Source organism: Vanellus vanellus (genome assembly GCF_965231255.1).
Source record: "Vanellus vanellus genome assembly, chromosome: 15".
Classification (NCBI taxonomy): Eukaryota; Metazoa; Chordata; class Aves; order Charadriiformes; family Charadriidae; genus Vanellus; species Vanellus vanellus.
The window spans coordinates 7,308,165-7,328,447 of NC_138920.1; the positions used below are offsets into that span (position 1 = coordinate 7,308,165).

Here is a 20,283-nt window from a genome sequence, read left to right on the forward strand (position 1 = left end):
GGTGCTGTCAGTGGCTGGGCTGCACCTCTGGACTTAGCTGCCTCTCTAAGAGAGAGATGTGGGTGGGTGCTTCCAGCCCAAATGGCTCCTCAGTGGCATCAACTTCTCTCCTCTGTCTGCTGCTAAGCTAACAAGGCCATGTTGTGGGCTTGTCTCAGGGTAAGCTGGGAGAGCATCCAGGCAGGAGGCACTAATTGCCCCAGCAAGATCCAGGGATGGACAGGCAGATGCTGGGAGAGCAGGCTGGTGGCCGTGGTGGCCCCAGACAGCTGGTTCCCTACCTGCACCCCGAGCCGTGCCAGGGAACTCGACTGCCAAACATCAGCCCCTGAGATGAGATGCACCAACACGGATGTCTGGCAGATCTAGGGTTCAAAAAGCCACACCAGCCTGGCAGTCATGGCCAGACCTCCTCCACGGGAAGCCTCGTGGTGTCCCAGTTGCTCATCTTGGGGGTGCTGCCTCTCCTTGATGAGTGGTGAGGAGGGGAGCGAGAAGCCCCTGTCCCCTGAGGCTGCGGTGAGGAGCCCGAGGACTGCCAGGGCTAAGCTGCATCCCTGTTTCTAGGGATCTGAGCCTGGGTTTGGTTTGTTGTTTTGTTCTTTCCTGACCCTGCTGTGCCACTGATCTGTTATGTGACCTAGAAAAGAAAATGATCTCTCCTTCAAATGGAAAGACAAAGGAACAGCTTAAGGCTCCTGCTCCCTGTATCTAGGGAGCACCAGGCAGATGGATGCTTTATAATGCAGCAAGGTGATGAGACTCGCTCTGCGCCAAAGCCCTCGTGGGCAGTGTCCGGGTTCAACGGCACATGGCACAACACAGTGGTTGTGTTTGAAGCCCCACTGCTTTCAGTCACTAGTGCAGCTATCCCCCTGGAGTGGTGGGGGATGCAGAGACCCCTTGGTGCCTCCAGGATACAAGGGGACAGAGCCACCCCACTGCCCTTCTGGCAGAGAAACTCCTTGAGACCAGGGCAAAACATCTCCTCTGAGCTTTCTTCTGTGTAGCCAGCAAACGCCTGCCCAAGGGCACAGGTGCTGCATCTGTACGGACTCAGTCCCACTTGCGGTGCACAAGCAGGGAAGCTGTGATGATGCTTTTCAAAAACCATCGGGTTTGACCTGTTCTGCAGACACAGGCTGGTTTTTCATGGTCTCTTTATAGAGAAGGACAAGCAGGGCGTTAGCGTGGGATGTGAGACCTGGTTGGGTTCCTCACTCTTGCCTGAGGCTTTCTGTCTGACCATGATGAAGTTACTTTAATTTTCTATCTTTAAAATGAAGATGGTATCTCAGTGCCCTAAAGAGGGTAAGATAGTGTGCTGGTGAGGGCTGCGTGCATATCAAAGAGCACTCTTTATCTACATTTGGGGTGGGAGGGCTGCAAAAAGTAGGTTTCTTACCCATCAGTCTGCTGAGATCCCTCCTGTTGCTACGCTGGCAGTCTCCCTCTTTTGAAGTGCTTTTTTCTCTGAGTTGGGTCTCGCAGAAGGGAAAGCCTGCAGCTGCATCTTCTCTTGAACCCCACGTACAAAGCCAGGGCTTGCTCTCATCCAAAGGACTGTCTGTCTTGATGGCTAGGATTTATTTAAATTGCTGTAGAGTGCAACTTGGCTAGTTAGCAACAAAAATGTACTCTTAAAAGGATTGTATTAGCTTAAATAAATTTAAGCTTAGAAGTTGCTCAGAGCACAGACAATAGTCTTGCCATAGCTTGCAAATGAGATGCTCTCTGCTCTCCTATTTGTTATTTACGCTGTAGCTGCTATGGCAGCTGCTATGGCAGCTACTGGGATTTCCCTCGGCCTGACAGGTGACAGAGCTGTCATATCTATTCTTGGTGATGTGGCACACACTTTTTTTTTTTAAACATGTAAACATTGATACACCCTGAACCCTTTCCAACTTGGACTTGGTCTTTAGGGCTTCAGAGCAGGGCTAGAGGAAGCTGGTTTCAGCTCCAGCAGCACAACTCCTACACCCTTTAACTCTCTGAGGTTCTCCTGGGCCCCACTGGATCCCATAGTGCTGCGTCTGGCTGCAGTAGGTGTCCCCCTTTTCCCCCCAGTACTACAGGGGGTCATGGCCAAAGCCAGGGAAGGGCCAACACCACTGAATCTCCCCCTGGATGGCTCATGGCAGTTGGATGTCAGCCCAGGCTCTGCCCACAGCAGGGGGACAGGTTGGGAAGATGTGGTGTCATGGATGGGCTCACACTGCACAGGCGCCTGGCAGATAACACTTTTACTGCCGGCGTTGGGGATTAGCGGCTTTCAGGACACATCCCTGCGGTTTAATTTCATAAGTGGTAAGGAAAGAGGGAATCTATCATGTAAGTGCAGAGATACAACCAGAAGTGACCTCCTGTGTTGTGTGCAAGACGAGTCTGTTTAGGAATTGCCAGTATGGTTCTCAGTCTGCCCGCGGTCAGGTTAAACAGTTAACGAGAAGAGTCAGGGCAAACAGGCTCTGCCTCTTGCTGGAGACTCTCTGCAGTTACTGTGCTGGGAACAGAACAATACAGACACATGATTGCTGGGCTAAGGCATCTGCAAGGAGCAGCCAATGCATCATGCTGGGCAGGAGGCCATAGACCAAAGTTTATAAAGCTTTATTAAACGTTTTGAACAGCTGTGCAATGAACAAACAATAATCTGGAAGTTTCACAACCTCATAGCTTGAACTTCCTCGGGACAGCAACAGCCACTTCTGCTGCTCTCCACTACCAGACTGAAGTGAAGATGAACAGATGGCAAAGAGGAGGGAACCCTTTAAAGTTTAGAGACAGTATTTTGTGTTAACCTGTTTTGTGTTGGGCTCCCCGAGAGCCATGGCTGCACAGAATAACATATGCAGTGTGGAGCTCTGCACAGTTGTGGCATGTAGGACTGGCCCACCACCATCTAGGCTTCTTGACATCCTTCTGCCAGGGGAGATGGAGATACCAGGTGCTCCTCTATCTTCTTCCCTTCTCCAGTCAATAGCACCAGCACCCTCTGTCACCCCTGGCCTGAAAACACCATCACTGAAAATGGCTGAAGCATTTACTGCTTCACGCCATGCCTCCACCTCGGGATCCTCTCCTGCCCTGCCCATACATGGCCTTTTTGGGCTAGCATGAGTTTTACAGGGTGAGGTTCACAGTGGCTTTCAAAACCCCCCATCTTGCAGCATATCAGTTCTTTATCCCAACAGTCAATACCTTGGTAAACCCTGGAAATCTAGGAGGGGAAGAGACAGTCTCCACTACCTGTGAGGCTTTAAAAAAGCAGCAGCATAACTGAGGCTTTCAGTCTATGATCTCGGAGCGTAAGTAGTTCAGAAAGCACTTCGGCAGTGCACACATCTCTTTGGCAGGCTGAGCAGGAGGAGATGACTCAACTGCCTCTGGCTCCAGCAGCTTTTGGCCAAGTGCATCTGTGAGCTGTCGAGCTTGCCCTTGATCAGCAAGGCGGGAAGGCTGGCTCCCCACAAAGACAAAGATGGAGAGAATCCTGTAGCTACTCGAGCAGAATCAGTGGGCCAAGAGCCCTGAGTTAGACCACCGTGGCCTAATGCAGACAAGTGAGTGACACACAACTCCACCACTGTGCAATGGCTGGGCAGAGGCCAGCAGCTCGGTCCTCCACCAGTTCTCAGTTAGGAGGGCTGGTGTCTGCTCCCGGTGATACGGGAAGGAAAAAAAAAAAAAAAGATTTCTGCTTCTAAAAAAGCAGGTGGCGCTACCAGAGTTCACACAGTAAACAAGTCGAATTTCACAGGCAGAGTGGGAGGAACTTACCACTCCAGTCCACACACAGTTACAGGAAACAGGCTGTTTTTACTCCAGTCGCATGCCTAACACCCCCTCCCTCCTCCCTAGCCCACCCCCTTTTTAAAAGCAAAACAAGAGCCCTCAGTAGACTGGAAGATTATGGTTTTCTAGGTGCCCACTATGCTGGGATCGTGAGCTGATTCCGGCAACTGGGATCCTGTGCAGTGATACAAGAAGCAGTTCCCCCAGCAGCTGTAGCAGATGAGGAACAGAGCTGCCAGGAAGACCAAGGCACAAATCGTGCAAGGTTTCCGTTCCAGGAGGAAACTGAGCAGGTAGAAGCCCATGAACATCGAGTGACTGAACCACAACGCTGGGTTGAGGGGCTTGGGTATGAGCAGGACAGGTAGCAACCACTGCAGGCAGTACATTGTGGCTGGCTGGCTGGGGCCTTGAGGCAGCAGCAATCAGATGGGCTCTAGAAACGTCTCCAGCAACTCCTCTGGCGGGCAGGCTGTTCTGTAGGGAGGGGTAAAATGTCAGACTGTCAGAGCAACACAGTAAAAAAAAAAACAACAGACGTTCTTCTTGTACAGCTTCATTTACTCCCAAGCATCGTATACTGATGCTTGAACTCCCAGTATCAAATTCTGGTATGTTTCTGAACCACTCAGCTGGGGACATGATTATCTGTTGCTGGTGTCAAAGTGTGTTCAGTTTCTCAGGCCAACCCAGGCTAACAGTTGTGAGACCCTTTAGCACAGAGCAGGAACAGAAAGGGAGAGGGGAAAACAGAAAGGAAAACAAGCTGCCACAGCCTTCCCTACACACGCATTTATCCAAGACTGTCCAAAGACTTGAGTGACGGTATCAAGAAATGCAACTGAGAGGTGAACTCTTAGGTGCCACAAAGAAGCATTAAGGAAGCATTAAGAAACTCATTATAAAGTCTTCCAGCAGGACAGCATAAAATTCAAGCTATCCATGTAGCTACCCAAGAAATCTCCAACGGTGTCCAGGCTGCAAAACAAAGGGGAGGACAGTCCCTGCTTAAGGGATTTATAATCCTTGCCAATCAGCTAAAGTCAGATAAGACAAAGTATGCAAATAGATCAAAGAGGGAACAGTCTCAAAATGGCAATTTTCATAAGTGCTGTAAACACAGGATTTCCTTGCTTGGATTATTATAAAACCCTGTGGAAACAATGAGCTTTAAGGCTTCTCCAACTAGGGATGGCAGCACACTACAAGTCCAGAAAACATGCTTCTACCCTTAGCAGCCACATCAACTACACTAAGCATGTGGGTTTTTTTCTTTCTAAGCAGTTCAAACGTTTTAATCCAAGAATTTAAACTGGCTTTAAAAATAAATGCCTTGCAGGTGTTTTTACAGAGCTAGAACTGTTGAAAGGGGGCAGAAGACTGGAGTTTAGCAGTCTGGGATAGTAATAGCAGATCAGGCTAGGAGATGTCAATACTGTTGGGAGGGAATAACTGAAGTTCTCCTTCAGTTCATGCAGTAGGGAAACCATGAGAAGAGGGTACTCCTAGCTTATTACCCCCAAAAGGCAAAAACAGGCAGGGGAATGCTGGAAAAGGGAAGATCTTGGGAAGTGTGCTCTTCCCTGCTATCCTGTAGCACATCACGATGTCACACCGCAACACTGAACAAAGCAGCTGCCAGCCAGGGCACAGACAGACGGGGGGAGAATGGACCCAGCCTCACCCCCACTCAGCAGACCCTCGTCAGAACAGCTTCTTGCAGCAATCCTTTTATCTGAAAATACTCAACTGAGTAGTGCTCTGTCAGAAGGATGAAGAGTTGAGCTGAGCCTGTCAGGATTACAACTGGGGGGTGGGAAGGTTAGTAGGATGAAGGAGTGAGAAGGTAAACAAACAGCACATTCCACTGGCTCCTGTTGGCAGGAGAAGGGATTTCCTGTCAAAGGAAAGGAATATAAGGGATCGCACAGAAAAGCCAAGAGAAAACCGCACATGGTTCTCTTCCAAAAAAACACTGAGGTCAGACTTGTCTTACAGCTCTGTAAACTTGTAGGTACCAACTGCCTCTGCTGTCAGAAGCAGGAAGCATGCTGTCATCCACTGTGTTCTTAGCAGCAGGATCTATTTTAATATTAGTGAGAGAGAATGCAGGCCAAAATCTCCACCAGGGCAAACAGATTAAGAGTATTTGGGGAAAGTATGTTGTGCTGGTGCTCCTGCAAGAGTGTTCTCCAGCAGAGAGGGCAGCTGGGGTTCAATTAGTAAAACTAAGCTGCAGTAAGGAAGCCAAAGAATAAGGAAGAAGTTATTTTATGTTGCTCAGTTTTATCTCTCTGCTTTAATATGGCCATGTATTGCTCTTGAGCCTTTAGCCCCCAAACTTTACAACTGACTACAGTTTAAGAGTATAATAATCTGTGACACAGCTGCATTTAACTCCAGTCTGGCCCCCTAACCATGGCAAAGACTTAGACAATAATGCTCTAAACAGTGAATTGATTCTAAGTGTGTAAGCATTACCTAAACACTTCCTACAAACACAGACCCATCTCAGAACAAGTTATGCATTTTAAAATATTGATATTTCCTGGAAGAGCCAGTTGCTTGTAGCAATCAATGCAACCCTTCTACAGAATAAAGAATCATTTAATAGCGGTTATTTTTACTACAAAGTTTCAATGTCAATGCCCTTCAATCTGCAGACCTCTTGAACTTCTATTAGGACACAGACATTTGAACAGCTATTCTTGCTTCTGTAGCCAGTTTGCTTGTATTTTCATGTACCCCTTTGCTATCCACCAGTTAAAGGTTGAAAATCCTTTGTCTGCTGCATGCCACAGCTGATAAGGTACCTACTACAAGAGACTTCTGCAGCTCTGTCTTCCTCAACAGACTTTCCACTAGTAAGATACATACTCTTCTTCCTAGCTCTTCACTGGAGATTCCTTTATACAGCTGTCAATGAGACTGTTCTCTTTCCGCGCTATCAATCAAAGAGAAACAGCATCTCCTACTATCAACTCTTTCACTGAGCAGGGAACTATCACTTTCCTTGGTGCCCAGGAGAGGCAGTCCCTTCTTGAAGCCGTAACAATACTGAGTTTTGCCTACATTCTCAAGCAAGGTGAAACCTGTAAATGAAAAATTCCTACCTTGTTGTCTTTGTCCCCTCCTCATGATCCAAGCCAAAGATTACCATGTCCCAGAGCAAATAAGAACCTGTCACCCAGCAGTACTTCTACCAGCTCCCTGTTTCACAACCGCATCCTGCTTTTCCTCAACCAGTTGCTCTTGTTCTTCCCTGCTTGACTCATCTCTTTCCTTAGCCAGCCTGGTGTCCTGCTATCCTCAAGACTGCTCTCAAGTTCCTGCTCAAGTCATCTGACTTGGCGGCCACTCGTGTTTACCAGATGGCTCCTTTTCTGGAGCCTCCTCTCTCTCCTCTGCAGCTCTCAGAGCCACTTGAACTTGCTTCAGGCCCCTCAGCAGCAAAGAGCAGGCAATGCTCCCGCTGCTCTCCCCACAGTCAGTGCCCAGCGGCTCCATCTGATCTCCATGTGCTGCCAGAGCCTCCTCCCTGCCAGTTCCTGCAGGCAGAGGAGCAGCCTGGGGAGGTTCCCTGTGCACTTTATTAGTAAGCAAAAACAATACTTTTCCACATGCTTATTAATCGGCTACCATCATGTTCACAGCCCCTCCTTCTGTCATCTTCCCTCCCAAGACCATTCAAAACCAGCAGGTCCTTCTGGCACGTGTTTGTGAGGAGGATTTTCAAATTCCAGTGCGAGGATAGTGGCACACCTTTCCCAGCCAGAAACAAAACTTTAATTATGACAAGTCAAAAGTGCAAGTCTGTAGGACTTTGCAATCAGTCACGTTTTAGAATAAATCCATCTGAGGAGCTAGCAAGCTGTTCCTTGATATTCGACAAGCTAATTCAGCAATTAAGAGGCTGAGAGGTGTTCCTACACCATAGGTTTTATACATCAGTATGCCACCACCAAGTCTGTACCTTTCTCAAGAATGTCTTAACTCCGTAATAGTCCGTTTACCCTGACAGGGGAGAATAATCAGCCAGCTTTCACTAAGCACTTAAATGGTAAGCTTATTCAGTCCTCACTAAGGCAGCTATTAAGCCAGTACTGTCCACAAGGAACTTCCCCAGCAGATGCTACAGAAACAGTCACCCAGGCTGGCAGCTGAAAGCTCTGAAATAAAAGACCAAGTAACCTTTTTATTGGGGGTGGTGGTGCTGATCTCTGCCTTTCTGAGAAGCACAAATTTCTGCTTGGGAATGAAAAGCGACATGGTCTAGATAAAAATCTCTCAAGTTACACAGTGCACATAAACTTAGAGTGGGCAGTGCTTAATGCTGCCAGCATGTGTTCAAATCCAACTCTCAAATACCACATAGCACCCAAAACAGCTGCTAAAAAATACACAATATCCAAAGCACTGGGGGGGAGGAAGAAGTGAAAGAGCTAAAGAGTGATGAGTTCGAGGAGTTCAGCTAAGAAAAGCAACAGGAGACCAGCTTTCTGGATGCCAACCCTCTCTTAAAAAACCCAAGAACCATAACTGTCCAAACTTTAAGACCTATTTGCAGTATCAAACATTTAACTTCTTCAGGTTTGTTTTTTTTTTTTTTTTTGGCCTTGTTGCTATTGTTTCTATTTTTTTAAAGCTTTATCTGCCAGTATGACTCAGCTGGAAAAAGTGAGTCTTCAGTTTTTGGCAAAGGCCTTACCCTAGTCTTTGATAAGTTCATGCCTTGAACACTTGATGTAGACTCAGAAATGGTGCAATACGATTGCAAACAGTTTCCAAAAGAGCAGCAAATCCTTGACTGACCAAGCCTCAGGGTTATGAAGTGTTCTGATTTCTCATGCTAGAGACAAGCCAAAGCAACTCACTTCATGAAAAGCAGAGGCTCTCTGTTGAGCCACTCTTTTCACCACTTCCATAGCTGCTCTGCGAGCTTTGTTACTGACTGGGGGATGGATTACCCTGTAGCCAGAGGCAGTGCAGTGCCCACTCCATTTAAACTGCAGTGCACTCGCAGCACCAGGGTGAATAAACCTCCACCTATGAGCATGATGGCAGCAGTATGATCTGTATTTCTCTGCACAGTAAATCACAGGAGCAGAGCCCTAAGTCTAGTGGGAAGAGATGTCAACATTGACAGCTGTCATCTAAGGATTGCTAGTTTAATTTGTACTAATTTATTAATTCTCAGTGGTCCTCATTCCCACCCTCTGCCTTTGTTTAACTATCAAAGATCATGAATTCCAGGCCCATTCCAAGTTCCCTGAAAAATGTAATTATTTTTAGTTTCAATTTGGATATGATCTCAACCTTTTGTGCCTTTGACAGGCTTAAGAAGTCTGAATACAGCCCGATAAAGGCCAGTTTTCTGTGCCTCAGGTAGTAAAGAGAGGCAAAAATACAGTATTGGCAAGGGGTTCTGGGGTGTTACGACATATAGGTTGGAAAGGCAAAGGTTACTCCACTATGACAGTATTGGCAAGATTTATAATGTTTCAGTGCAGGGGTAATGGAGTATAGGACAGTTCTGCATTTAAGAGCTTAATTTTTCGCCTTCTCTTGCACTTGTGTGTTGAGGATGTAACGAGCAACATTTGTATGACATGAATGGCTTGTAAACTTGCTTTGCAATTGCCTGAAGGCATCAGCGGGGTCAGTGCCTGGCCGGGAAGAGCAGCACTGTGGAGGGCCATGTTTTCTGCTGGGCAACAGGGAGTCAGAGAGCTGCCTTGCTCTGGGGAGAAGCAGGCCTAGGTTTGCTTTCAGAAGGTGCTAGAGCCAGCTATGAGATGTGCCTGGCTAAGAAGAAAGGTATAGAGGGGAGGGAGAAGAGTCATGGGGGATGAAGTACCCAGTGCGTTATTTCCACGTTAGGTCGGCATTAACCTGAGCGCGCTGGCGGCGGGCTGAACCCGCCCCCGTTGTGACCCACGCCCGCCTGGCTACCAGAGCGCGGCTCTCCCGCCGCCACCGCTCTGGGGACCCCCTCGAGCGCTTCCTCCGTTCCCCAAAGGCACCACTCACATAGCTCTCGTTCCGGCAGTACTCCGCCTGCCGATCGCTTCACGGGGCTCCTCTCGCCCCGCCGCCGGCCCGCAGGCTGCCTGGGCCTCGGCGGCCCTCCCCAACCCGGCCCACTCCCCTCCGCCCCCCGCGGCCCGTACTCACGGCGAGGTGCCGCTGCCTCACGCCGCCATCCCGGAGCCGCCTCCGCCGCGGGCCCGTCCGCGCCGCGCCCTGAGGAGGGAAGGGAGAGGCCGCCCGCCCTCGGAGCCGGCCGCGCCGCCCGGGGGACGCCGGCTCCCCCCCCTCCCGCCTGCGCGCCACGACAGGGCGCCGCCGTCCCCACAGGGCCCAGCCGCGGCTGCCCGCCGCCTGCCTGCCCCGGGCTCGCACCCCGTCAGGCAGCGCCGCGGGCAGCCCCGCGGGGCGGGAAGCGCGCATGCGCGGCGCGGTGCAATGCGCATGCGCGGCGCAATGTGCATGCGCGGAAAGCGCGAGTGCATGGCTTGGCGTTTTGGGGGCGTTTTCTTGCTTTTTTAAACAATTATATGCATTTATGGCCGTTGTTTGCGGGGCTGCTCACCCGTGGTCGCGTGCTGTTTGCAGGCTTTGCCTGGCATGTGTCCCTGCGCGCCGTTGCACGCTATTAGCGGCGCTCGGGCTGGGGCGGCCTGTGCCCGCTGAGCCGCCCTGTCGCGGCCCGCCTCGGCTGGAGCGGGGAGGGAGAGTGCACCGAAAGGTTCGTGGGTCGAGATAAGGGCAGGGAGGTCACTCACGCGTTACCATCACGGGCAAAACACACTCGACTGGGGGAAGTTAGTTTAATTTATTACCAATCCAATCAGAGTAGGGTAACGAGAAATGAAAACTAAATCTTAAAACGTCGCCTGCGCACCCTCCTTTCTTCCTGTGCCCAACTTCACTCCCGATTTCTCCACTTCTTCCCCCAGCAGTGCAGGGGGATGGGGAATGGGGGTTGTGGTCAGTTCATCACATGCTGTCTGTGCCGCTCCTTCCTCATCAGGGGATGAGTCCTCACACTCCTCCCCTGCTCCAGCATGGGGTCCCTCCCACGGGAGACAGTCCTCCATGAACTTTACCAACGTGGGTTCTCCCCATGGGCTGCAGCTCTTCATAAACTCTTCTGGCGTGGGTGCCTTTCACAGGGTGCAGTCCTTCAGGAACAGACTGTTCCAGTGTGGGTCCCCCACAGGGTCACAAGTTCTGCCAGCAACCCTGCTCCAGTGTGGGCTCCTCTCTCCACGGGGCCACAGGTCCTGTCAGGAGCCAGCTCCAGCATGGGCTATCCACAGGGTCACAGCCTCCTTCAGGCACGTCAACCTGCTCCGGCATGGGGTCCTCCACGGGCTGCTCCACCATGGACCTCCGTGGGCTGCAGGCTGACAGCCTGCCTCACCATGGTCTTTACCACGGGCTGCAGGGGAACCTCTGTTCTGGCACCTGGAGCACCTTCTCCCCCTTCTTCTTTGCTGACCTTGGTGTCTGCAGAGTTGTTTCTCTCACATACTCTCACTCCTCTCTCCAGCACCAATTGCGCAGTTGGGCTTTTTTTCCCCTTCCTAAATATGTTATCACAGAGGCGCTATCACTGTTGCTGATGGGCTCAGCCCTGGCCAGCAGTGGGTCTGTCTTGGAGCCAGCTGGCATGGGTTCTGTCAGACGTAGGGGAAGCTTCTAGCAGCTCCTCACAGAAGCCACCCCCGCAGCTCCCCTGCTACCAAAACCTTGCCACGCAAACCCAATACACATGCCAAATCTATTCTTTCTTGCATTCCATTGCATACTATTTTTAGGCTTGCTTGCATGCTGCCCCCTTGTCACGCATGGCAGTGCACTTTTGGTGCTGAGTGAGCTCCATCCAGCCGCAAGGGGCCCCAGTTTTCTGTGCTGCAGGAGGGTGGGCACCTGCAGCCCTGTGCACCACGCATTGCCCTGTTCCTGGCGCTACGGCTCAGACATAGAGTAGAGATGGCTCCATGGCCTCTCCCCTTAAATGCTTTTATTTTTGGTGTCACTTGCTGGCAGCCCTCCGGCCAAGCGTCACTGGGCTGGCAGCAAAGCGCAGTCTGCTGCGAGCACTCCAGCTCCAGCCCTTCTCTCTGCAGACACCCAGCAGCAGGTTACCAAGCACAGCTCAGCTGTGCCCAGCTCCAGCTGGGTTTCCAAGGAATCTGCACAGGGAAAGGAGAGAAATAGCCCAGAAAAAAACAAACAAACAAACAAACAACAACAACAACAAAACAAAACAAAACAAAACAAAAAAAAAAAAACAAAAAAAACCCTACCATTTTGGTTTTTCCCAGTGTTTAAAACCCACCCAGCCGTGGTTGCAGGGCCACCCATGTTTCCTGCGGGGTTTTCTGCTTGGCTGGCCCGTGTGTTTGATGGATGTGATAAGACTGATTTCCTCAATGGCCCGGCAGGTTTGAATCCAGCCCAGGACGGTTTCCCTCCTGCTCTGCCATTATGTCGGGCTGTTTAAACTCCTGGTTTATGGCACTGCATGGGAATGGCCCTGAAGCCTTTGGTCCAGCACCCTTTGCTGGTGGCGGCTTCTGGCTGACCCCGGCACAGGCTGCCCTCATTATCCTTAGCACAGGGACATTTTTTCCTGCAGAAGTTTTGATTGGGTTTGCAGCAGTGCCATGTTTCTTGCACTATTTTTGGCTGGTTTGGCTTGTGGTGCCATCTGTGGAAGCTGGCCTTGGCACTGGAGGGGCTTTGCCAGATCCCACCTAATGCTCACGGCACGCAGGCTTTGCCCAGGCAGCCGGGCTGGGGGCACTTTGGCCGCTCTGAGCTGCTCTGGCACATGCTGATGGTTGCAGTCTGCAGGATTTATCCTGAAGCCAACCTGAAACAACTTGAGGTCTCCAAATCCTTTTGCAAACTGCAACATGGACCTTCATGCCTGAGACTCCTGGCTGCATCTCCCTGCACTGCTGTGGGAGCTGCGCACTTGCTTGGGTTTTGTTTGGTGGTAGTTCTGGCGTTCTATAAATAAATTCTGTTTTGCACTTGAAGCCTGGCTGGCAGAGCTGTAGCAGCAGTCCTGTGGCTGGAAGCAGCGTGAGGTCCCAGCCCTGTGGCATCCTTCTCAGCAGCAAGGACAGAGAGGGATAGTCCCAACAGGTCTGCAGGCTGCATGGAGCCATCCAGTGGAGTGGATCCGTAAGGAGCTGCAGAGAGGGCATCTCAGGCAGGGAAGGGAAAGGTAATCCCAGGCCAGTGGGAACAGACTGTTCTGTGCAGGACAGGAGGCAACGGGGGCTTTATGGTCTTTCTGTTCAAGCAGAAGCTTTTAAAGGACCTCTGGCTGTGCTTTGCTTTGATTCTGGGGAACATTTCTTCTAATGATTTTGTTGTGCTTTGTTTAGCTGTTTATAGGCAGTTGTCTGTTCCTATCACAAAAGCCACATCTGAGATGCAAAGGCTGTACCCCTAAAAATAGCACCGCTGGAGGCCAACCAGCACCACCAGCGTCCTCTCGCTGCTTTGTGAATCACAGCAAGGTAGTATCTTGTACTGTATGAAAATAACTAAAGAGTGCAGTGGTGCCAGTGTTCCTGCATTCCCAGCCCAGGGAGGGCTGAAGCTGCCGCCCACCAGCAGAGCCCAGCTGGCTACAGCTCTGTGCTCAGGGGCCCAGGGGCTCCCCGAAGCTTTGGGGACACCGTGGGTGCACAGGAGCTTTCAGGCAGACATGCAGAAATGATACTGGAGAGGCAGAGGAGGATCTTGTGCTCCAGCAGAGGGGGGAGCAGGTGAAGGGGTTACAAAATGCTGCAAATAGAAGCTGGGAGCAAGAAAAGCTTTGTCTTGAAAGAAAATAAACCCTTGGTATGGCTAAGATACGCCCAAAATCTTGGTATGTCCCAAAATTAATTTGCAAACTGGCTCAAATGTGGGGAAGCATAGCAGGAGGGCACTGTGAAATGTGGCAGTTGTAGAAGGTGAGATGATAGAGCACATGAACCCATCTCTTCACTGCGGATCATACCCCTTTCCCTTCCCATGTCTGTATCTCCTCCCAGCTGACTCAGAGAGCATGCTAGAGACTTAGCAGCTCACTCAGTCTTACAGGGTCAGCTCTGCCTGTGGGGTTAGGGAAGTAAAACCAACAAGGAGCAGCACAAATTTACAAAACAGCTCAAGTTTACTTCCAACATCATTCCCAGCACTTAAGTTACCCCTCTCCCAAACAGAAGTCTTGCACCTTTCCCAAGCCCATAGCAGTGCAGTTCAGTAGTAGTCAATGAGCTTAGAGCCATTTCCCATCTTAACGACGGAAGCTATCTCTCAGCTTGTTGGATCCCAAAGAGAGATCCAGGCAGCAAAATGGAGCAGGCTGTTAACAGTTAAAAGGCAGCAGTGCTCTGTTCCCTGGGTACCCCCACAGAGCCCCATGGCCAGCACCAGCTGCCCTGGTTTCTCTCAGAGGGGGGGCACCCCCCTGAATTTGCGGATGATGTTGGCCAGACGCTTGGCCAGCCCACCCCGGCTTGGCTCTTCCACATGAAATGTTCTGGTCAGCAGGTTGTAAAAGGAGCCATAGCACACTGCCACCACGGTGCAGGTCAAGCAGATGACATTATAGGGCATGCTGAAGTCTGGTGTCGGCAAGTTCACCAGCAGCGGCTCCGTGTACAGGCGCACAAAATAGCTGGAGCCATCAGAGGAAGGAAACCTGGAGAGTGGAAGCAGGAAAGGGAGAGTCAGCCCACACAGGACCACTGCTTTGTGCTTGCCAGTTGGGATGACAGCAGCCTGCAGGTGCTGTGGTACGGCCCCACTCCCCAACACAGGGACACTCACAGTGAGGTGAAGAGAGGGCTCTGCTCCACATCCACTTCCTTCATCGCAATGACACTGGGCACCAGGGCACTAAGCACAGATGAACTAAGGAGACAAAAGACACGCTAGGGTAAGTCCTGTCAGCAAAGAGACAGCAAGCGTTTTTCCCGTCCAGAGACCTGAGCAGTAAGTCCTACATGAGGCCCAAAAAGGGGATGAGGAGCTGAGGTATGTTGTTACCTGACATAAAAGCCGTGATTGGGGTCAGGTGTGTACTCTGTCCACTTCAGTAAGGCTCTCTCAAACTGGATTGTGATCTTGGTGACAGAGTTGGCTGGCAGCTGGATCAGCATTTCCAAGAGGTGAGGCCGCCTCCGGTCCTGGGCTGGCTGGTAGTGGATGTAACCTAACCCCAAAGAGATGTGTCAGTGGCACTGGTGGGACCTTCTCCAATCTCACATTGCCTGGACATCTCCCACAAGATAGGTGCTTCTGCTACCACTGTCCTGGGAGAGGTTTTCTGGGCAAGTGAAGCACGCAAAAAGCATGTGTTAAAGCTAAATCTGGCTGGTCTTTAAAGCTGATGACCCATGAAAAGTCAGGTGTGAAAGTCAGGTGTTCATAAGGAAAGGTACAAATGCAAAATAAGACCCAGTCATCAGTTTTAAATCAAGTCTCCTTTACTAGAAAAATCAATTCACTTTGGTTTAGACCTTTGTTGGATTATGAAATGTTGTCCATGTGCCTCTTATAAAACAGACTTAATAAAGTCTCATCTGCTGTGAGTGCTGAACTGAAGGCTAGGAAAACATCCTAAGATGTTTTGTTTCCCAGTTCAGTTTCCCAGTGATCACTGGGGCCCGAGGGAGGCACTAAACCATCTCTGGAATGAGTTGCTTGTGCCAAAGAGAATCAGGTGGCATGTGCTCCTGGGAGGGTTTACTTACTTGGCTTGTTTTCCTTCCCCTTCGTGATGATAGTCAGAGTGTGCACATAGAGTCGCAGATACCACGGTACAGTCTCCAGCAGGATCACGGGGAAGGCCCGGTACGGGTGAGTGTTGTAGATGAGCGTGCTGATCTCTCCAGTCTGCAGCCCATATCCACTCACATAGCGCTGAGCATGGAGTATGGGTGTTGGCAGATCCGCTGTGAAAGAGAAAAGGACACGGGAATGAAAGACAATACCAGGTGATTTTTAGGCCTGGAGCCCTGACCAGCTGTGCAGGTGGAGTGAAGTTCTGGTCACTCACAGCTGTCTTGGGGCCGCTTCCACTTCAGCTGCACATTGAGGCTGCGAGATGTATTGAAGAGCGAGGGGCTCAGCAGGTCATAGACGGCATAGGTTCTCTTGTCTCCCTGGACAATAGCTTCATGTACAGATGCCGGAGCGGGGGTCACTTCCAGTAACTCCTTTTCCTGAGAAAGCAAATGGACCATGAAAGGAAAAGTGCCCCTTGAAGTAACTGGCAGCGCTGGGCAAAGCCCCTCTGGCTGGCCCTGAGCTTTCCATGGAACAGCCAGCTCAGCACTCTTACTGACACCACCACACTCTTCCCCGCAGCCCTGCTCAGAAGACGGAAACCACCCACTCTGTTAGCCCCAGAGGCCTCCTGGGAGGCCTGGCCATGCAGGGGGTGGAGGTGAGGATGTTTCAGAGCCACACAAAATGGCTGAACTCAGGGAGAGGGGGAGTTCTCTCGTCCGTGAGCTTTACCTTGTTCTTAGGGGAGATGTCAACATAGACCTTGCTCTGCGATGCCAGAGGACACGCGTCAGTAAGTGTGCGAGAGAACATCTTAAAGAGGGACCAGTCTGCGGAAGGCAAAGTCAGTGGCAGGCTGAGTGAAGTGCTGTGGGCACTCAAGGACTACAGCACACTGTCACCAAGCTTACCTTTCTTTCCTTGGCCGCTGGAAAAGGTGTCAAAGACCACAGTGAGGGTCTGTCTGAGCTCCCAGGACACAGCCAGGCAGGAGGCATCCTGGACAACAGAAAGAGAGGCAGCTCTGATCATATCTTCTGGAGGGACAGGACAACAGGAGGGAGGTGGAATTCCACCAGGACTGCAAGAATCCCATCAGGATGCAGGTGAGACCAGAGAAGCAGCTGTGTTAGATACAGTGAACCCACCGCAGGGGAGCAGGGCAAACCAGTGTGTCACCTTGCAGTGTCACAATAAGGCTTTGTATTTTCTCTTGGGAGTGTTAAAGGGGAGAGACCTGAGCCTCACGCTTACCCTGCAGATGGGGCGGATGTGCACTGCCTGTGAGTGGTAGCTGCTGTGGAACAAGCGCTCGGCCTTCAGCAGCACAGCAAGCCCAGCCTGCAGGGAGAAAAAGAGAAACTCGGCCCCAGGTCTGTTCTTTGCTCCCACTGACAGAAAGGCCCTGCTGAGACTTCCCAGTGCACCCTCCCGGATTGCTGTCGGTAAACCAGCTCTACCAGGAGTGGCCCAACGACGCAGCAGGATTTGCCATTACCTTTGAGCCACATGGGAGCAGCTTCTTCCAAGGTGTGAGGTTCTCTGTGCAGACGACCTCCCGGGGCAGGACGGCATATCGCAGGAGATGGTGATCTGTCCCTGGGCGGGGAGGTGGAGGGTCAACAGGCTGGTATTGCTACAGCATGACAGTAGAAGCAGACTTGTTCTACCCCCTGGTGTACCCCACAGCCCACCACCCTCTCAGTATCCCTGACATGCCAAGAGCTCAATCAGGAACAGATCCCACTGTTCAGAGTGATTTGGAAAGAATATGTAAGCAGAATGTTTTTCATGAGTGCCTTAAATCCTCCAGTCCTCACTGTTTCATAAAATGCTTTTCAGAGAGACAGATGAGGGCCTGGGAGCATCTGCCACATACTGCTCCTGGGTTTCCTCTGTTCAAATCCAAGCCTCATTTGTAGGGAGAGGAACTGCTTCCATGAAGAGGTTAACAGACCCTGTTGTACATAGCTAGGCTGGAGCCTTTGCAGAACCTGCCCTCAGACTCCCCGCAGTAGCATGGGGCGGAACTAAAGCTAGAGGCAAGAGTGAGAGGGCAGAGCTGGGCAGCCAAGTGCAGGCTGGGCTCACCATTGGCTAAGCCCAGGGGTTTGAAGGATGCTGTTGGTGTGACTGTGTTGGTCGAGTCAATGAAGTTGAGAGAAGCACAGAATATTCCCGAGAGGATGTTACTCAGTTCTTTCCAGGCTTTGTCAACACTGTGTGAGAACAGATACCAGAGATTACTCAGCAGCTCAAATCCTCAGAACAAGCATTAAGTTAGTAACATTCAATAAATACACCGAGGTGACCACACTGGCTTTCAGAACTTGCAAGGAGCGTGCAGGCACACTCCTGGTCACGCACTCTCAAGCTCTCTCGGTATTTTATTCTAACGCATGAGATATGGGGGACATTCCCCACAGGTGCAGCTCTTGGGCTGGTAGGGTTTCACACAGCGAGAGACCCAGAGGTGGGTGCAGCTGGTGTGCAAGGAGAGGGGCTGGGAGAGCAGGGAGCATGCGGGAGGTGATGTGTGGTGTATGGGCAAGAAGCTGTGAGACCTGCACTTTGGTGCAGCTCTGATCTGGAATGAGCCCCTTGTAGGGAGGACACAGCCCTGGAAGTCCATGCAGAGCTGCTGTGGCTTGAACAGGAGCTGTGCGCTAAGGGAGATGGTGACAGGTATTGCATGGGAGTCAAAGGAAGTGAGTCACAGATGAGAGGTCAAGATATAACACCTGCAGCAAGAGGTTTATCATCACAGAGCCCATAAGGGAATTACTTGTTTCTCTAGCAAACAAGGGTTTTCCCTCAGCACCACATCCTTCCCTGCACACTGAGTGGGGTTACGTTCTGCTTTTCCTTGGTGCTGCTCCTGGGGTTGCAGGTTTTTTATTCCAGTGCACATTTGCCAACCCAGGAGGCCCCTGCACACATTGTAGTTGCCTGATGTGAGGAGGGTGATGGCTCCCAGGAGCGGTGGCTGCAGAGGGGACCCAGAGGGATAGACTCGCGACCGGGGTACCTACTCGGTGACAGTGGGCTGGAACCAGACCCAGAGCTCAGCGCCAGCAGGTGCCTGCAGGGGTGGCTGCCCCCAGGCCCGGGTGCGCCAGAAGCCCTGGGTGAGGGCGAGGTGGAGCTCCCGCACGCCCAGTGCCGCCACCAGCCGCCCCAGCGCCTTCGGGAAGAGCCTGTAGTGAGAGACTGTGGGCAGCGTTAGCCCCGGCCCCCTGGGCTGCCCCTGACGTCACACCAGGGCCCAGTCACACATGATGTCATCCCCTGCTGTTACCCCTACTTGCGTTGTCACACACAGCCCACTTGCACCGCCGCACCGAGCTCCCTCGTGCTGATGTCACTGCGGTCCCCATAGCCTCCTGCTCAGCGCAGCAACCTCACCCCCCGCCTCTGACGTCACTCGAACCGCTGACATCATCACCCCAATGCAAGTCATCACGTCCCATCGTCACCCGGCGACATAGCTCCACTCCCCCTGTCCCGCCCCCTGCACCGCGTTCCAGCCAATCGCGGCCCGGCCGGCCCCGCCCCGCCCCTACCTGCGCCCCGCTGCAGGTCGGCGTCCCATCGCGTGCGGAACTGGAAGGTGGCGGCCACGTCGCCGGTGGGCAGCGGGCTCAGCAGCAACTCCTCCTGCAGCGCGTCCCGCCCAGCCCGCCCCGGCACCGGCCCCGGCCCCGCTGCCAGCAGCAGCAGCAGCAGCGCCGCCGCCAGCATCGCGACGCCCCGTCCCGCCGCCCACTTCCGCTTCCGGTTTCCCGGCCAATGGCGAGCGCTTCCGGCGTCGCCATGGAGACGCGGAGACGCGGCCCGGCCTCGCTTCCTCCCTCACAGCCCGGGCCCGGAGGGTTTTCCTCCCACGTGGGCCGGGGGGGCCGAGGAGCGGCTGCAAGGAGCAAGCCTGGTTCCAGCCCCGGCCCTGGCGGGGAAGTGCCTGCCTGCCTGCCTGCCTGCCTGCCTGCCTGCCTGCCTGCGCCTGTCCCCGGCCGAGGGAGAGCCCCCAGCAGTGGTGTGCTCCAGCCGAGGAGTAAGGGCGTGCGTTTTGTGGGGTGTTCCCCGAGGGCTTCTTCCCCCGGCTTTTAAAACTGGGGAATCTCTTGTGCAGCCCGAGATTGAGTGGTTCTCTGCAAGACTTTGCTGTGTGTGAGGACTCTGCAAGGACTGTGCTCGTCCCCTCAATGACTTCCTCTTTTTGGCTCTTCCTGCTGTCATCTGCTCTCCTTCATGTCTCCTTTCTTGAGGGCAGCGTCTATCTCTGGGCACAGAGCTATCCGGAAGCACCCTGCTTCCACCAGCTGCCAGCCCCGGCCAGCCTGTGGCTGCCCCAGGAGGAAGTAAACTGCAGCCGCAGCCAGGCAGGGCTGGGGGTGTCAGTCCAATGGAGCTCACAACGCCTCCCGCTCTGGCCAGACATTCCAGCTGGTCTCAGGAAGGGTTGGCTGTGCAGGAGGGAGTGCAATAAGGTCTGTACACCCCCTGGGAAGCAGCTGGGATGAGGAGCGTTCCCTGGCTCCTCTTGCTTGTCTCCCAGGCTCCTTTCCTTGTGGGGGTGACCACGGTTGTGCTGACACAGCCCTGGCAGGGACAGCACTTTCCTGGCCTGCAGCCACTGATAGCAGCAGTGGGCCTCTTGCCAGCTTTGTGCCTGCATGG

The 20,283-nt window shown here is 52.4% G+C and overlaps 2 protein-coding genes across 4 annotated transcripts; both read right to left on the bottom strand.

The window, feature by feature from the left end:
* Positions 1-2,597: 2,597 nt before the first annotated feature.
* On the bottom strand, positions 2,598-10,113 carry BLCAP (BLCAP apoptosis inducing factor). Of its 2 annotated transcripts, none has more exons than XM_082490907.1 (2): positions 9,973-10,113; positions 2,598-4,275 (listed from the first exon to the last, which is right to left on the bottom strand). In XM_082490907.1, the coding sequence occupies exon 2, from the start codon at positions 4,185-4,187 to the stop codon at positions 3,924-3,926; it is 264 nt and encodes an 87-aa protein (XP_082347033.1). In that variant the 5' UTR covers positions 4,188-4,275; positions 9,973-10,113; the 3' UTR covers positions 2,598-3,923. The 2 variants fall into 2 exon arrangements, with proteins under 2 accessions (XP_082347033.1, XP_082347034.1); XM_082490908.1 differs by lacking the exon at positions 9,973-10,113 and adding an exon at positions 6,912-7,140.
* A 3,852-nt stretch (positions 10,114-13,965) lies between these two features.
* Positions 13,966-19,354, bottom strand: PIGT (phosphatidylinositol glycan anchor biosynthesis class T). Of its 2 annotated transcripts, none has more exons than XM_082491075.1 (12): positions 19,170-19,354; positions 18,639-18,816; positions 17,698-17,825; positions 17,105-17,205; positions 16,861-16,947; positions 16,518-16,605; positions 16,339-16,436; positions 15,875-16,040; positions 15,570-15,770; positions 14,863-15,028; positions 14,644-14,727; positions 13,966-14,515 (listed from the first exon to the last, which is right to left on the bottom strand). In XM_082491075.1, exons 1-12 carry the CDS (start codon positions 19,345-19,347, stop codon positions 14,263-14,265), a joined length of 1,728 nt encoding a protein of 575 aa, XP_082347201.1. In that variant the 5' UTR covers positions 19,348-19,354; the 3' UTR covers positions 13,966-14,262. The 2 variants fall into 2 exon arrangements, with proteins under 2 accessions (XP_082347201.1, XP_082347202.1); XM_082491076.1 differs by having other exon boundaries at positions 18,639-18,803; positions 19,170-19,333.
* Between the last annotated feature and the right edge of the window lie 929 nt (positions 19,355-20,283).